The sequence below is a fragment of the Lepidothrix coronata genome, unplaced genomic scaffold, assembly GCF_001604755.1.
Source record: "Lepidothrix coronata isolate B3197 unplaced genomic scaffold, Lepidothrix_coronata-1.0 Scaffold4, whole genome shotgun sequence".
In the NCBI taxonomy this organism is placed as follows: Eukaryota; Metazoa; Chordata; class Aves; order Passeriformes; family Pipridae; genus Lepidothrix; species Lepidothrix coronata.
In genome coordinates this window covers 10635854-10650720 of record NW_016690184.1, presented here as the reverse complement: position 1 = coordinate 10650720, position 14867 = coordinate 10635854, and the positions used below count along the sequence as shown (strand labels likewise).

Here is a 14867-nt window from a genome sequence, read left to right as displayed (position 1 = left end):
TTATTACAGATTTTTCACTGGCCAGTCAGTTTTGGAACTGTGTAGTCACCTTGCAAGTGATCCACAGAAACTTTGCTTGTGTAGAAATTAAAAAACCTCACATTTTTTAAAACTTTTTGGCATTTGTTTAAGAATTTTTCCAATGCATTCATTGCTCTGATGAAGCAAAGACTAACAATGAATTTATGAAAGAATTTGGATCATTTTATTGTTATTTTATGAAGACATCTGGTGGCAGATTCATTACACTGTGTGCTTCCACTGTAAATTTCAAAATAACAACAGGTACACGTGAGTTACAACTTCCAAGTTTCAAGTAAAGGCTTTCTCTCCTGAAAAATAGTGTTTCATTGGGTGATTTCTTACTCAGAATCAAATATTCTTAAAGTATTTTATCACTTGAGAGTACTCTTGTAGTGTGCTTTTTTCAATTAAGTTGTATCTAAATGTTGAATAGTGAGAGCTTTATTTGTTGTTGGAGCTATAGACACAAATATGCTCATGACTGCATAAGAAAAAAGCTCTTTTTTAATAGCAAAATGATCAGTCATTCTGTGCAAGCGGTTATGGGTTTTAGTGAAATATGTTAGATTATTATTGTTTGAAACATTTGGGCATCGGCTTTTGATCCATAAAACATATAAGTGCATTACTTTTAGTTGTACAGCCCATAGTAGGATACAAATGTTAATTCTCAACTCCTTTCATACTTTTGCTCTTTACTGACTTCCTTTGAATAATTTAGTCATAATTTGATCAATGGGTCATTAAGTTGGACTCTAGAGAGGAAACAGTACAAAATTAGCAGACCAGGCCAAAATGATGCTTTTAAAATTGACTGTGATTTACTGAGTTCTGTATTTGCTATGTTTTATCACCGTATGGTTACTTATACATCAAAGTTTTTTCAAATATTACTAAAAGCAGCTACAACTTGAGGACAGATTCTTTGTCTCTACAGTAAATTATAAATTGGAAATAATAAAGAGGTATTTTTGTAATTCACCTAATTTTTGCTGTTACTTATCAGCTGTAATTCTTCTTGGTTATTTGCTTTTCGTTAGGCAGGTCATAATTTATTATGGAAGTATATAATTAATTCTCATAACTGTTGACTAGCTGGTTTCAGTAGTTTGTTTAATTAGATATTTTTTCTCTAGTAAATGCATCTTGATGGATGTATTCACCTCTGTCTGGAATTCAGTCTTTGAAAGTGTAGAACAGAATATTCAAGATTCAAATTAATTCAGAGAGTTGTTTTATAGTTGTGTAGCTGTGTTACTGGGTTATGCCCTCGTTAGGAAATCTGTCAAATATGAATGTCCTGAAACATGAATGATGTCCTGAAATATTTTTCAGTAGATAATGTCAATCTAAAGTAAGTGTTACATGTGTGTTAAAGTGGCAAATGGATTTTTTAATTTGCCTACAAATTACTTCAGTGTCCTATGTTAGAATTGATATTTCTTCATCTTTCAGTGTATAGAACCATCTTGGTTTCTAAGTATTTCTTTTTGGACAGTGGCATTTTCCTTGAATTGAACTCGTTTTAGTGTTGAGTATTCCTTGTAAAAACTTGTAAGAACTGCTACTTTGTTGACGCTGGCATTTCCCAAGTGCTAGTCTGGGTAGAGTTTACTAGCAAACGTTTGCAGTAGAAGGGTATAATCTGCTTTGATGTGCAGTCATCACAAATGAAATATTGCTCTATGGAAAAAAGATTTCTTTCCCTTTTGTTCTACAGCTCCTGGAAGGAAACTTTGCCAGAGAAGTTAGCCATGAAGTGGATGGACTGATATTTCAGCCTACAGGAGTAAGTAGTGTAAAAATAGACTTTTCTCCCTTCATTCACAGATGAAATTCTCATTCTCCCTCTCCACTCATCCTCCCATCTACTCACTAATCTTTTTTTCGATCGGGATTAACTTTGCAGTGTTGCTTCTGACTTTTCCAGTTCCTCAAAGTACTAAAATTCAACTGGTTGCTATCTCATTTGTAGTATGTGTGACTTCTTATTAATCCATGGTGGTAGTTTTCAGAAATCAGCTCATGTTTTTTTAGCGTATGTACTATGATGTGCTGCTAAATAAGGAAGATTTTTCTATGACTGCATGAGTTCCATGAATTTTTCAACCACTGATTTGAGCTGTTGTATTATTTTGCTTTCTCAAGGATGTTCACACATTAAAATTTCATTAAAATTTGTGACTTATGTTGTCTTAGTGCAGTTAAAGCATGATAAATTCTTGAGCCGTGTCTGCCAATATAAAGGTATATGAGTGAGCTAGGGAGAAGTCAACAGAAGAACTGCAGACAACCAGAAAAAAAAAAAAAGGTAAATGGTTCTAAAGCTGCACAGGTGGCTTTAAAGGAGGTCAGTAGCATGGCCTCATCCATCCTATTACTGGTCCTGTTGAGTCTGATACAGTGAATAACACTGCAGTGTGTGTTGTTTATTGGCAGAGATCATGACTGTAACATCATCCATCCTGAATTTTTTTCTTACCTTGTAAGTCATTGAATGGTTTGGGTTGGAAGGTACCATAAAGATAATCTAGTTCCAATCCCCTGCCAGGAGGGCACAGGGACACCTTCTGCTAGACCATGTTGCTAAGAGCCCCATTCAGCCTGGCCTTGAACACTTCCAGGCATCCACAGCTTCTCTGGTCATCCTGTTCCAGAACCTCACCACCCTTATAGTAAAAAATTTCTTCCTGATATCTAATCTAAAACTGCCGTCTTTCAGTTTGAAGCCATTCCCCCTTGTCCTGTCACTACATGGCCATGTCAAAAGTCCCTCTCCATTTCCTTGTAGGACCCTTTAAGTACTGTGAGGCTGCTATAAGGTCTCCCAGGAGCCTTCTCTTCTCCAGGCTGAATATCCCCAACTCCCTAAGTCTGTCTTTGTAGGAGAGGTGTTCCAGCCCTCTGATCGTCTCAGTGGCCCTCCTCTGGACTTGTTCCAACAGGTCCACGTCTTTCTTTGTTTGGGCCCCAGACCCAGACCCAGCACTGTGAGTGGGGTCTCTGAAAGCAGAGTAGAGGGGCAGAATCACTTCCCTTGATTTGCTGGCCATGCTTCTTGTGATGCAGCCCAGGATATGTTTGGCTTTCCGGAATGCAGGCTCACATTGCCGGCTAATGTTGAACTTTTCATCCAACAACACCCCCAGATCTTTCTCCACCCAGCTTATACTTTGCTTGGGATTCTCCCTGACCCAGGTGCAGGATCTTGCTCTTGGCCTTGTTGAACTTGGATGTTTGCACTGGCCCACCTCTCAGGTCTGTCAGGGTTTTTCTGGATGGCATCCCTTCCCTCCAGTGTCGACTGAATCAAATAAGGAATTGTTTTTGATTATTTCAAATTTGGCAGATATTTCTATCCTTACAGTTATTTGTGGAAAATACATGTATTTAGTTTTCCAGTTAAAACAGTTTTCCTGGTCTACTTCCTATATTGTAGATCTTACCAAGGAATGATGATACTCCAACCTGGAAATACGATCAGCTTCTCTATTTCAAGTTCTATGTCAGCTGATTATTCACAAACCAATGGAGCAATGAGGCCACATATCTTTTTTTTTTATTATTATTATATAGCTATTTCAAATTTAAAGCAAAACTACTAGGGTAAAGGAAGTTCATACTTTCATAAGAAGTCCTGATGATATTGTTAAAATCTAAAGCAATTTGTAAAGGTTTCTCAGAAGCACTTTCCTGAATATTAGAGGTTAAGCTATGCAGAGTTACTACAGATAAATTTGAAATTGCCTTTTCTAGTTGAGATGGATTTTCTGAAGAACATGTCTTTTTGCTGTTGTTACAGGAAATCAATATGTGATATGTTTTGTGTTTCTAGAACTTGTGTTTTCTAATTTAACATACTGAAAAATTTATAACCCAACTGAAACCTAATTTTCTTTTTGAAAGATGCTTATGAAGGTTTTTCATCTTTAATATATTTGTTTAGTCTAATTTAATGTTCAAAATTTAGTATTTCTCAGTTTATGGAATGTGAGTTTGTTTCATCTGTTATTAAACTGATTTTCCTGGATGAAGCAATGTGCAGTTTTCTCAGTGTGATGACTTTTGTAGTTCAAAAAATATAAATAATATATTTAGACCAAAAGATATTATTGTAGACCTGTTAATTGGGAAATAAGTATGAAAAGGATGAGGCTGATAGAGATAGCTGATACTGCTTTTTTATTTTATGTGGTACAGAGGGAATAAATTAATAGACAACAATACAAGGGCAACAGTATAACAGTGCTTAAATGACCCCTTGAGAATACTAGCTGAAATAATTTTTTTGTTGTAGTTAAATGCATGATGTATTACTTTTCACAGAGAAAACAACAACCCCTTTTTGTTGATTGAGGTAGAAACCAGTTTGTCTCAAGAGAAGAGACCATGACAAATCCAGAAGCAAACAGTTCTTAACAACTATTTTATTGACATAATTGATAGGAATTTTATAGGAAAAAAACCAGAAATGATACTGCATTTTAGAAGATCAGGGAATTTAAGAATGCCTTTTGAGAGCTCCTGAAGTCTCATGTGTGTTCTGAGGAGATGAACACAAAAGTAGACAGGAATTGGAGCAAAATCACAAAGAATGATTAAGTGGCAGCAGAGGAAGATGAGTGGAATGTCACCATTTACAGGCAATTTTTTTTTTAAATACCCACACTTTCCATATTTTTAATAGTTGAAGCAAAATGCAGAACATAGCTATTTAATATAAAAAATATTCAGCGTCCTGATTAGTTTAATCTGTTTGAAAGTCTTTTCTATGTTTCCTCTTCTCACCTACCCCATTTATTCAGAGATGTTTCCCTTGGTCTGTGCTCTTATGCAAAGGTATCTAGACCTGAGTATATGGATATATTCCCCACTAGCTATAAGGCAGCACTTGTACTGGAAATCAACATGGATAGAGAAAAAATATTTTGTTGATTTTAAGTGTGGTTTAGTTTTGATTTGTAATAAAAATACCTCAAATGATCTGTGAATAGGAATTATGCTTTTAGCCTCTAAGAGCTTTGGGTTTTCTCACTCTTCTCTTTGGTTTGAAGAGATTTGGCATCAAGTGTCTCTGTATTAGTTCAGCTTTGAGAGATTGCCATGCTTTAATAAAAAGGGATTTGTGAAAAAGTTTTACTTCTGCATCTAGGCTTTCAATTGGATATAAGAGGGTTTATTTTCTTCTGTTAGTCTTTCTATCTAAACTCATATTATGAATAGCCAGGTTCTTATACTGAAGCAGAAATTGTTTTGCACTGTGACTGGTGATGGTAGAAGCAATGATAAGTAAGGAGATTGTTCTCTGTCTATGCAGGTTAGTTTATTTTGCAAGGTCATGCTAACTGAGCAGTATTATTCCTACCTAATTAACCAGTTACTCAAGTTCCTTATATTGGTTTTTGCCTGGGGTATACAAGTGCATAATTTCAAAGTGACAGTAGCAAGGCAATGACTGAGGCCTCCTTCTTCCCCCTTCCTCTCTTTTCAGTCTGAAAGCTTTCACATATCGTGAGAAGAGCATTTTTAGTGGAAGTGATGGAGTCTTTTGCCTAGTTTATGATTTAAGAATGCTTTGTAGGTAATTTAATGTGATGTGTGCTTCTTATGCACCTCCTACCATACTCTTAACAACTCCCAAATGTTTTCTTACTATTATTTCTCTTCTTCCCTTTGTATTCTTTTCCTTTCCTCTATTCCTTTTCATGCATTCTCTTTATCCATCAACCTGTTTCCCACATTCCTTTTGATTTATCTATGTTACTTCTTCCTAACACTTCTTTTCCCTGCATCATTTTCTATCCATTTAAGATGCTATAACTCCCATATGCCTAAGTCAGCTCTGTTCCATCTGATCAGAATTCTGACCCCTGTACCAGGTTAGCAGAGCAGGGACCAAAGCTAAGGGCTAATTAGGAGTGAAACAGGCCAGCAGAAAGCTTCACTCTGGGATCATGCCTCAGACAATGAGTGAATTAGTTTGAAGGTAAAATCCAAATGCCTTATTCACAGATTCTGAGTGCTTGTGTAAAGACTGGAAACTTCCAGTCCTTTTTTTTTGAAAGGTTACTTCAAAACAGCAAACTTCTTACATTTGTTTTAGAACACTTCAGTTTGCCAGCCTGTGTGTTTTTAATGAAAATCTTAGAAATGGCCTCTTCTGATGGCAGAATTGGCTTTCTGACCTATGCTCACTCATCAGTGAAATTAATTTTATTGTCTGCCTTGTAAATCATACCTTTGCTAGACATCTCAGATTGTCTAATTTTTATGCTAGTAATCTCTTCTTAATAACCAGCTTTCTTTCTGGCTTAAACTACTGCTTTTCCCCAGAAGCATGTAGGAATTATTTTCTTACTCTAGCCAACTAAAAGATGGCTTGCTGGCCATCAGTTAGGAAGGCCTAAGGACAGTTTTTGAACATCTGTGCTAAGCTTGTATCACAATTTATTATCTTTTGTTCTGTTTTTGCCTCCTGAGCTCTGTGATGTTTTGGCATTGGCTCAGTCTGATTTCTGTTTGGTACTTCTTGCTTTTATTTTGGATGTGGAATTAAGTCCAGTTGTGTGGATTTGGGATTTTTACAGGGAAGGATGAAGGGCAGCTGCTAAGCTCTGTTCTTCTAGGATAAATGTTATTTTAAAGAATTGCCGAGTTATTTAACATATAACTTTTCATACTGAATGCTAATATAAAGCTTAGCCTTTAAAATGAAAGAATAATGGACAGATTTTTATAACTGACTAATATTGCATGAGTTGTTAATATATCTTCCTCCCCTTCCCTTGGCAGACTTAGTAGTGATCTGAAATGCTTGATTGCCTGTTAATTATTTGTGCTATTCCCATTGTATAATAGGCTGTATTATTTTCTGTCTCTGTAAAAGTTCACCCAAAGTCACTGAAGTTAACACTGAATTAAATATCTCCAATAGATGCCACCAAATAAAGTATCTCCATTATTTTTTTCATTATGCAGTGCCAGTTTTTCCTAAATAACTCTATATAATTGATAAACCTTTTCTTCCATAGTATACGTTTTATCAAATGGTCTGTGAATTTTTAGACATAGGCCAAGCCAGTTGCTGGCTTATTTCTGAAACTCAGACATCTTGTTTACCAGTGATGAGGCATCAATTCTTGTTACATATTTCTACTGCAATAGCAAGTAATGCCTTTAGATAGTCTCAGATATAGTGTCAATACTAAAGCTGATCTATAAAGGCTTAGGAAGAATCATATGATAACTTAGATTTTTGCTTCTAAGAAATATATAAATTTCTGGATTTAGCTTTCTAATTCTGCGCTGATTCATATAAGATTGGAGGCAGTGGAATACAATAGAATGAAATAGATTGTTTCAGTTGGAAGAGACTACAACGATCAGCTAGTCCAACTGTTTGAGCACTTCAAGGCTGACCAAAAGTTAAAGCGTGCTGTTAAGGGCATTGTACAAAAACCTCTTAAACACTCACAACTTTGGGGCATTAACCACCTCTTTAGGAAGCCTTTTGAAGTAAAGAAATGCACTGTAAAGAAATGCTTCTTGATGTCCAGTCTAAACCTCTCCTGGCTCAGCTTTGAACTGTTCCCACAAGTCCTATCACTCTGCACCAGGGAACACAAATACAACTTGTGAACAGATGCTAAGATTTTGTTTTTCTCTAGAGTTTGCAGCAGAAGGAAGGAGAATCTGGAGAGAAAAATTTTCATCAGTCTTACTGCTGATCCACACTACTGAAACCTCTTATGTATCTTTAGAATATCTCTTTGCTAAACGTGATTTCTTCTGTAAGAGGAATGTTCATGACTGAATCTGTTACTAGTCAGGATATGCTGCTGTCATGTCAGTGTGCTTTTATGTGTGTTGTCATGTCTTTTTGTGCAGTTGTAGGTTTTCCTTTGACAGAGAACTTGCTGTCAGTCTCCTGAAACGCCACTGAGCTTTGCAACTCTTTTTTGCCTATGAATAGTTGTTGTATTCAATTTCCATGGCAATGTTCCTTGCAATTCATCTCTTAAATAACTAGTCCTATCTCAAATACACCATTCTATTATCTGCTTTATGAACATACTCAAATTTATTAGTGATACAGAGCATTTCTTTGAGAGATTTTCTGTTACCATACAAGTAAAATTCTTATACCGATTCAAGTTTGTCTTTCCTGTCTTGAGGTGATTTGTTTTCTAGTATTTTTTTAAAAGCAGAAAAATAGAAAATTAAGAAACAGTAACAGCAGAAATGCTAACTTAAACACCAGTAAGTAAGGTCTAATAATTTAATTACAGCTCATTTAATTAAATAATTGAGACTCCTAGATACAAGTACCATGATTTTTGAACACAGCAGATTTTTATGATTTCCACTTTCCAAGAACCTGAGATAATTCCCACCTCAGGAAATCTGAGCATTTCTTACAGGTGCAAACTCCTGCATCCACAGCTGAAAAAAAATGACCAAAACCTCTCCCCCCACCTTTATGAGTAATTTTTAGCTCTGAATATAGTAAGGTTGTAGCAAAAGTTTTTCTTGTTTAACTTTCTGCTCTTGGTCCTCTAGTACATTAGATTGAAATGCAAAGTTATTTGCTATTTGCCAGAACTTTTTAATCTGACTTCCTTTTTGTGTCTGCGTGAATAGATGTCACTGCCTTGAGTCTGATTACCTAAAGAGAATGTTAGTTTTAACTGTATGTTATCTCATTTCTTTGCTATACTGCCTGACATTCTCTAATTTCTCAGGCTGTGTTTATGGGCCCTATTTAAATAGGTTCTTGAACTTCTGTTGTGCAGTTTAATCATTCTGCCTGCCAGTGGCATTAGGAAAGATCTTTCTTACATTATGTGTACTAGTCATCCTTGAGATTGTCAGTTGACATTAATATGGTGGTGTCTGTGCATGTGTTGTTTAGGAGAAGAAGAAAAAAAAGGCTTTTTCTGGATGCTACTGTTCTGAATGTTGGGAAGTTAAAGATGTAGAATTATTATTCATAAAGGCTTTCAAATGCGATTTTTGCATAGCTTCTTCATATCAAAGCTGGATGTCAGGGAGTTTGATGAGTGCACTTGCTATTGTGCTCCTAATTATGTCAGATTGCACATACTTTCTAACTAAAATAAATAGATAAGTGTTAGGAATATATACTGTAAATGTGATTTCGGGTGAGAATACCAACACAATCATTCAGCTTTTGCAAAACGTACTGCTTTCAAAAGGGTAAGTCTCTGTTCCACAAATTGTATCGATTTATATGTGTTGTGCATCAATTTTGAAAAACAAATCTCTTTTATGGCCAGATAGGGAAATCTAGGAGAGGTTCTGCTTTAAATCAGAGAGAACTGTTTACTGAATCATCTGAGTAGTTGATTCATCTCTCGATGCTTAACATGGGCTAATGAAGTGGCCACTTGTCTTCATGGCAGTGTGTCAACTCATCCTGAATTTTACACTAATCTTTCCAGGATTGAGAAATTATTAGATCAGGAATGAACTTGGAAACCGGACAATGTAATGGTACATATTTTGTCAACACTCTCTTTTCTTCAGATCCCAGCATAGATATCCATAAACAAGAGTGCCTCTTATGATTCCTTTATACCCTTTCTATCAAACTGAAAAGATTTAGCAAAATATCTGGAAGAACTATGTTGTGATTATTTTCTCCCAGTACTGTCTTCTGTACGTGCCAGAACAAGACAGCCAACTGACCTCTTAAGTTTCCATGAAGATCCTTTGTACAATGTTTGTACTTTTTATTAATCAGAAGTAAAGTAGTAAAACAAAAATAGTGGTATCTGGATAAGGCAGACTATTTGCTAGATCTTCTTCCTGATCTTTTGGTGGAAACAGTAGTCAAGCATTTCAGGCAAATGACACATGTACTGAAGATGTGAGAAAGCAAGGTGGCTTTCAGAGGTGTGTCAGCACTTGTATTGTGGTATCTGGATGGACAAAACAGTTAAAGACACTTTCTTTAAAAAGCAGAATGTTTTAATCTGCATTGCTCTGTTATTCATAATTTGAAATGTTTACTGGGTCACTGTTCTTAAAATCAGTGAAATTGAAAATGGATGATAAATATAACAAAAAGTTAACTGAATTTTTTAATTATAAAAATAATTCTGTTAGGTAGCATGTATTATTAGATAAACATTTAAAGGTTACTGTATATTTGGTGACAGCACATATTAAAGTATTCATATGCACGGTACTGTGCAAAACAGGAGCTCTGCAAGGCTCAGAGGTGCCTGCAGAATAGTGTTCTGTACGTCTGAAGAGGTACAACAGAACATAGTTGAGATAATTCAGTCTTGTTTTGACTGACAGTAACTTTAGTTTCAGTTGTGATTGTACTCCCTGTTCCATTCATTAGTTCTCCTAGCCTTTGACATTCCCAAAATAGAGAACCAAGTCCATTAACAATGCAAGTCTTGAGCTTGATATGAAAGCTATAAATTGCTTTTAAGGAAACTTCATTGTCTTCCACTGACATGCGTGCTGAATGATTTAGATGTGATTGTATCATACAAGTTAGTACTCTCTACTCTTCTGAGTACAGTTAGAAGGACAGTGATGGACTTCATGCCATGATTGTGGAAGTCAGAGATCAGACACCTGAGTAAATTTCGTATGTAATTAGTGCAGATATTCCTAATGCAAAAGCTTATTTTCTTTTAAGGTTGCTGTTTGTGTTTCTGAACTGAAACTCACATTTTCTACGTGTTACTCTAGAAGCTGTCCGTGAAATAGAGGAATGTACAACTACAACGTGTCTACTGGTCATTCCAAAAGGGGAAAATGATTAGGAATCTTAGCTGGAAGTATCCCAGATTTCCAATTGCAGATGTTCTGTACACTTTGAATTGTTCATTAAAGAAACAGTTAGTACACTTGTCACATCCTATCTGAAAGTTTTGACAAGTTTGAACTGACAAGCAATAGGTTGTTTGTTTCCAAGCAGTGATCATTAGAAATCCCAAGAAATCCAGTATCTGTATATTCATTCAGGCACTGTAATGAAACGTGCTTTATGCAACACAAGATTCTCTAGAGAGAACTTTTAACTTATGAGAGCAATTAAAATGTGTCTTTGGGACTTGTCAGACAGTGAATTGATTTTGCTGTTGTTAAGGGAAAATATGGCTTGTTCTGCTGGTAATGAGGAAAAGGAACTATAGAAGAATGAAAGATAATTCTAAATAGTTTTGGAAACACTGAACTGTTTAACAAATGTAAGTTTATCACAGGATCAGTGCTCATAGGATGAGCTCGAAAAAGGTGAAAAAAAAGTTTGCGTGGTTAACAAAACAAGAATTGCAATGTTGTTCCTTTTGCCTTCATGTATAAAATGTAAAGTTCTAGTTTTCTATCTAAATCTGTTCTGCACGATGTCTGATGCATATGTTGGTGAGGAAAAATGTAAGTTTAGTTGGAGATGAGAATGGCAGAGGTCAGTATTTGCTAGTTTTTAGCCAGCATACTCCTTTGCAGCTCTCAGCATCAGCTAAAGTCAAGCAAAGCAAAACCAGATTTGGCTTCTTGGAGTTGTTCCCCCTGCCCCCAGCTGGTTCAAAGGCCAGTAGACAAAGAAAGTAGACTCAAGTGTTATTGCTTTGTTTGCTATTTACAGAATATTTTTTAAAAGTATCAGTGTTAAGTAATACAGATTTTTCTGTTAGACAACTATACATTTATATAGTGTACTATGTCAGCTATATTGTATTTCTGAAACCTTCGATGCTTTTTTTTTCCAGAGCTTCAGATTAATATGCTTTTGGAAGAATGTTTGATTTTTTGAGTAGAACTCTTTCAAATATAGAGCACAGTACTATTTCCATCTATGAAGACTGTAGGAAATAAACCTCTCCCTTCTATTAGATTAGGTGTAAAAACAAACCTGAAGATTTTCTATGTAATTTTTCGGATTAGGGATATTGGTAAAGGTTTTTTTCTTATTTTCAGGCAGATTAAGTAATACAGTCATGGTGCTTTTTTCATTGTTACAAATTCAGTTTAAACTTTACATTTCATTAAAATGTTGGAACTAGTAAAGAACATGAGTGCAACATTTTATAATTTGCATATGAACAAGAGCAGCCAGGTAATTTTGTGATTGTTTGTTCACATTTTAAAAGACTTCTGCAGGATAAGCTGTATTTTCTATGCTTGCTGTACCTGTTTATGCAAGACCTGATATTTTACTTGCAGAAATGTCACGGGAAATGTATTTTTGTATATTTGCACTACTGACCCTTTTCAGTTTCTGGATGGCTCAGATGCCTTGTCAGGGAACTGAAACCTCACGTTGGTCATCAGATCAGAAAATAGGCTAGCAAGCATTGCTGTAGAATAAATCAGGATTTTTTTTTTTCTCAGAGTCATGAACTGCATACAGGTAGTTTACAAACAGAACCTAATTTGTCAAATAAATTGTTCACTGAAAATCATTCCCATGGCTGTGATTGCCATGCACTATGTTGGTCCATCTGCATGGAGAGCAGCTACAATGCTAGTAAGAGTCTTTGTTCAGATGGTTTTGAGAATTTTGGTTGCTGGGTTGCTTGATAAAAAATTTAATATTCTGTATAGCTGCAGGTAAGGGTTGCTTAGGTGTAATTATGAATTGTGTCTTTTTATTCTGTAGCTCCTTCTATGCGTTTCATGCAAGATGCTCTTGCACATCTGACAATTGTTGCGTGAAGTCAGAGAGTATAATGGAAACCAGCTCTAATATAATTATTCTTTATGGTGCCATTAGTCTCTTGGCTTTTTTTCCAAAAGGCTGTATTACTCAGACTTACTTTGTCACAGTTAATTAGTTTGCCCTTATGCTTATGTTTGACTTTGGCTTTGATACTGCATGCTTGTGAACTATTAATGTCTTTAATAAATCTTTACAGCTGCTAGATATGTGGAATGTTATGGAACAGATACTAAATGAAAACTGGATTTAAGCTAATACCTTCCTTGGAGCATGTTAGAAATTAAAGTGGTTAGCTACAGTACCACAGACGATGTTACTATGGAGAGAGCTTCTGTTTCCATGACATTTGCATGCATATTTTGCTAGGCCTTCAAAAGAAGTAGGGTTCTGTCCTCTATCAAATTTGGTGGATGTTATCCCATTACTTCTGAAACTCTGTGGTATCTCACTGCAAACATATATGAATTAATTTCTTAGAAATATTAATGGTGACTGGCCAGGAAAAAAGTGGAAGGGAAAAAAGTTATTAAAATTTATATCATGCAGAAGGCAATTTTTTTAATAGTTTTTTTTTTACTAGAATAGATATTCCAGCTTGATTTTAATTGCATATATACTGGTCTGTTTGTATACGTTTTGGTTGCTTAAAAAAGCCTACAGCTATTAAAGAAGTAAAGTAGAATTTTGCTGGTTTTAGAAAAAGATTACGTTTAGCTGTATAGCTAATGTTTTTTCAGTGTGAGAACTGCCTTGTACTGGAGTGGAATTTTGAATAGCAGTAAAATTTTAAATCAAGTCATGATGTAACTCACTGTTTAAGAATCAGTTATTGGCCTAGGGGTAAATTGCAAAAGCTAATTTTTCTTAGGATGAAAGAAGTGCTTTTGAGACATGAAAGTCTTGGTAGCTATTCATGAAGGGGCGTTTCTCTAGTAACTGTTAGGGCAAATGTCATGGTCAGCTGCTGGCAGCTTTTGACTGCACTCCTGCATTTCTGGCTGTGGTGACATATGGTCACAGTTCTCTTCTGCAAGATTATGCTTACTTAAATACAGGTGGGTATGATCCCCAGGTGCTGGAATAGAAGGAGTTAGGGAACAATGCTGGTTGCTGAACACCACTGTGTGACCTATTCTCTCCTGTACAAAGGGTGCTGGAGAGGAGGGATGCAGTGAGTTAAACACCATTCAGTATTCTTCTGTCACCGCTAAGACAGAATTGCTTTCTTTCTGTTCCTAATGAACAGCTGACTCTTGTTCCCTTTGTACACTACTCTTATGCTCTAATTAGGTTTTAGTATCCTAGAGTGGGTTTGTTTTTTAATGGTCTTTTTTTTTTACCCCCAGTTGCAAGTTGGAGTCTAAAACTTCTGGTTCTTTGTGATACCTTCTTGGAGCATAATATTCTGTAATGTGTTTGCAACAGTTATAAACGGTTGTCAGGACCTGAGCTGATACCTCTTTTGAAACCCACTTTTTTCAAAGCTTTTACCAATTTCACACATTTTGAAAGCAAAAATTCACATGTGCAGCAGAGGGGAAAATATTCTCAGAAGCCTAATAACCTAAGTGTTGTCTATCTAATGCAACTAAAACTTTGGTCCACCTATTTTGGTGTTTTGGTACATGAGGAATGGTGCTTCACCTAATATCTTCCCCCAACTTCCAGTATAATCATTGTTACAGCTTTATTTTAGCCAAGATGTCTTTGGTTTCCACTTGAACTGAATTTCTAGATCTTTCTGCCAAAACCAGTACCACTGACTCCCCATCTGCTAATTCTAAGGGTCATGTTCTTTGTCCCCACTTTAGAATAATTTATTTCAACAAATAGCCGATTGAATGATTTTGATTTATAAAAATCATGTTCTCTTTCTGCTAAGGATACAATAGAAAAGGTTTTTAAAAGATGGCTGATAGAATGAGCATCGTACTTACTGTTCTTGGTGTCAAGAGAGGTGTAGCTCTCTTTTTGGAGTACCAACTGGATCAGTGACTGGTGGGTTTGTTCACTTTGCTGCCATGCCTGTATCTCTCCTCTCACTCTGCTATAAGAAAATATTTGAAGGATTCTATTGAAATTGTATTACAAATAGGATGGAGCTTGACAGTAATCTAGTTTATTAGCTTAGAGTTCATAC

General features: G+C 35.8%; 1 protein-coding gene across 1 annotated transcript in view; it reads left to right on the top strand.

The window, feature by feature from the left end:
• Positions 1-14867, top strand: part of RNGTT (RNA guanylyltransferase and 5'-phosphatase) — a 174203-nt gene that overhangs the window by 81530 nt on the left and 77806 nt on the right. Inside the window, exon 11 of the mRNA XM_017825292.1 lies at positions 1745-1813. Within this exon, the coding sequence (XP_017680781.1) occupies positions 1745-1813 (69 nt within the window). The remainder of the gene's footprint in view (positions 1-1744; positions 1814-14867) is intronic.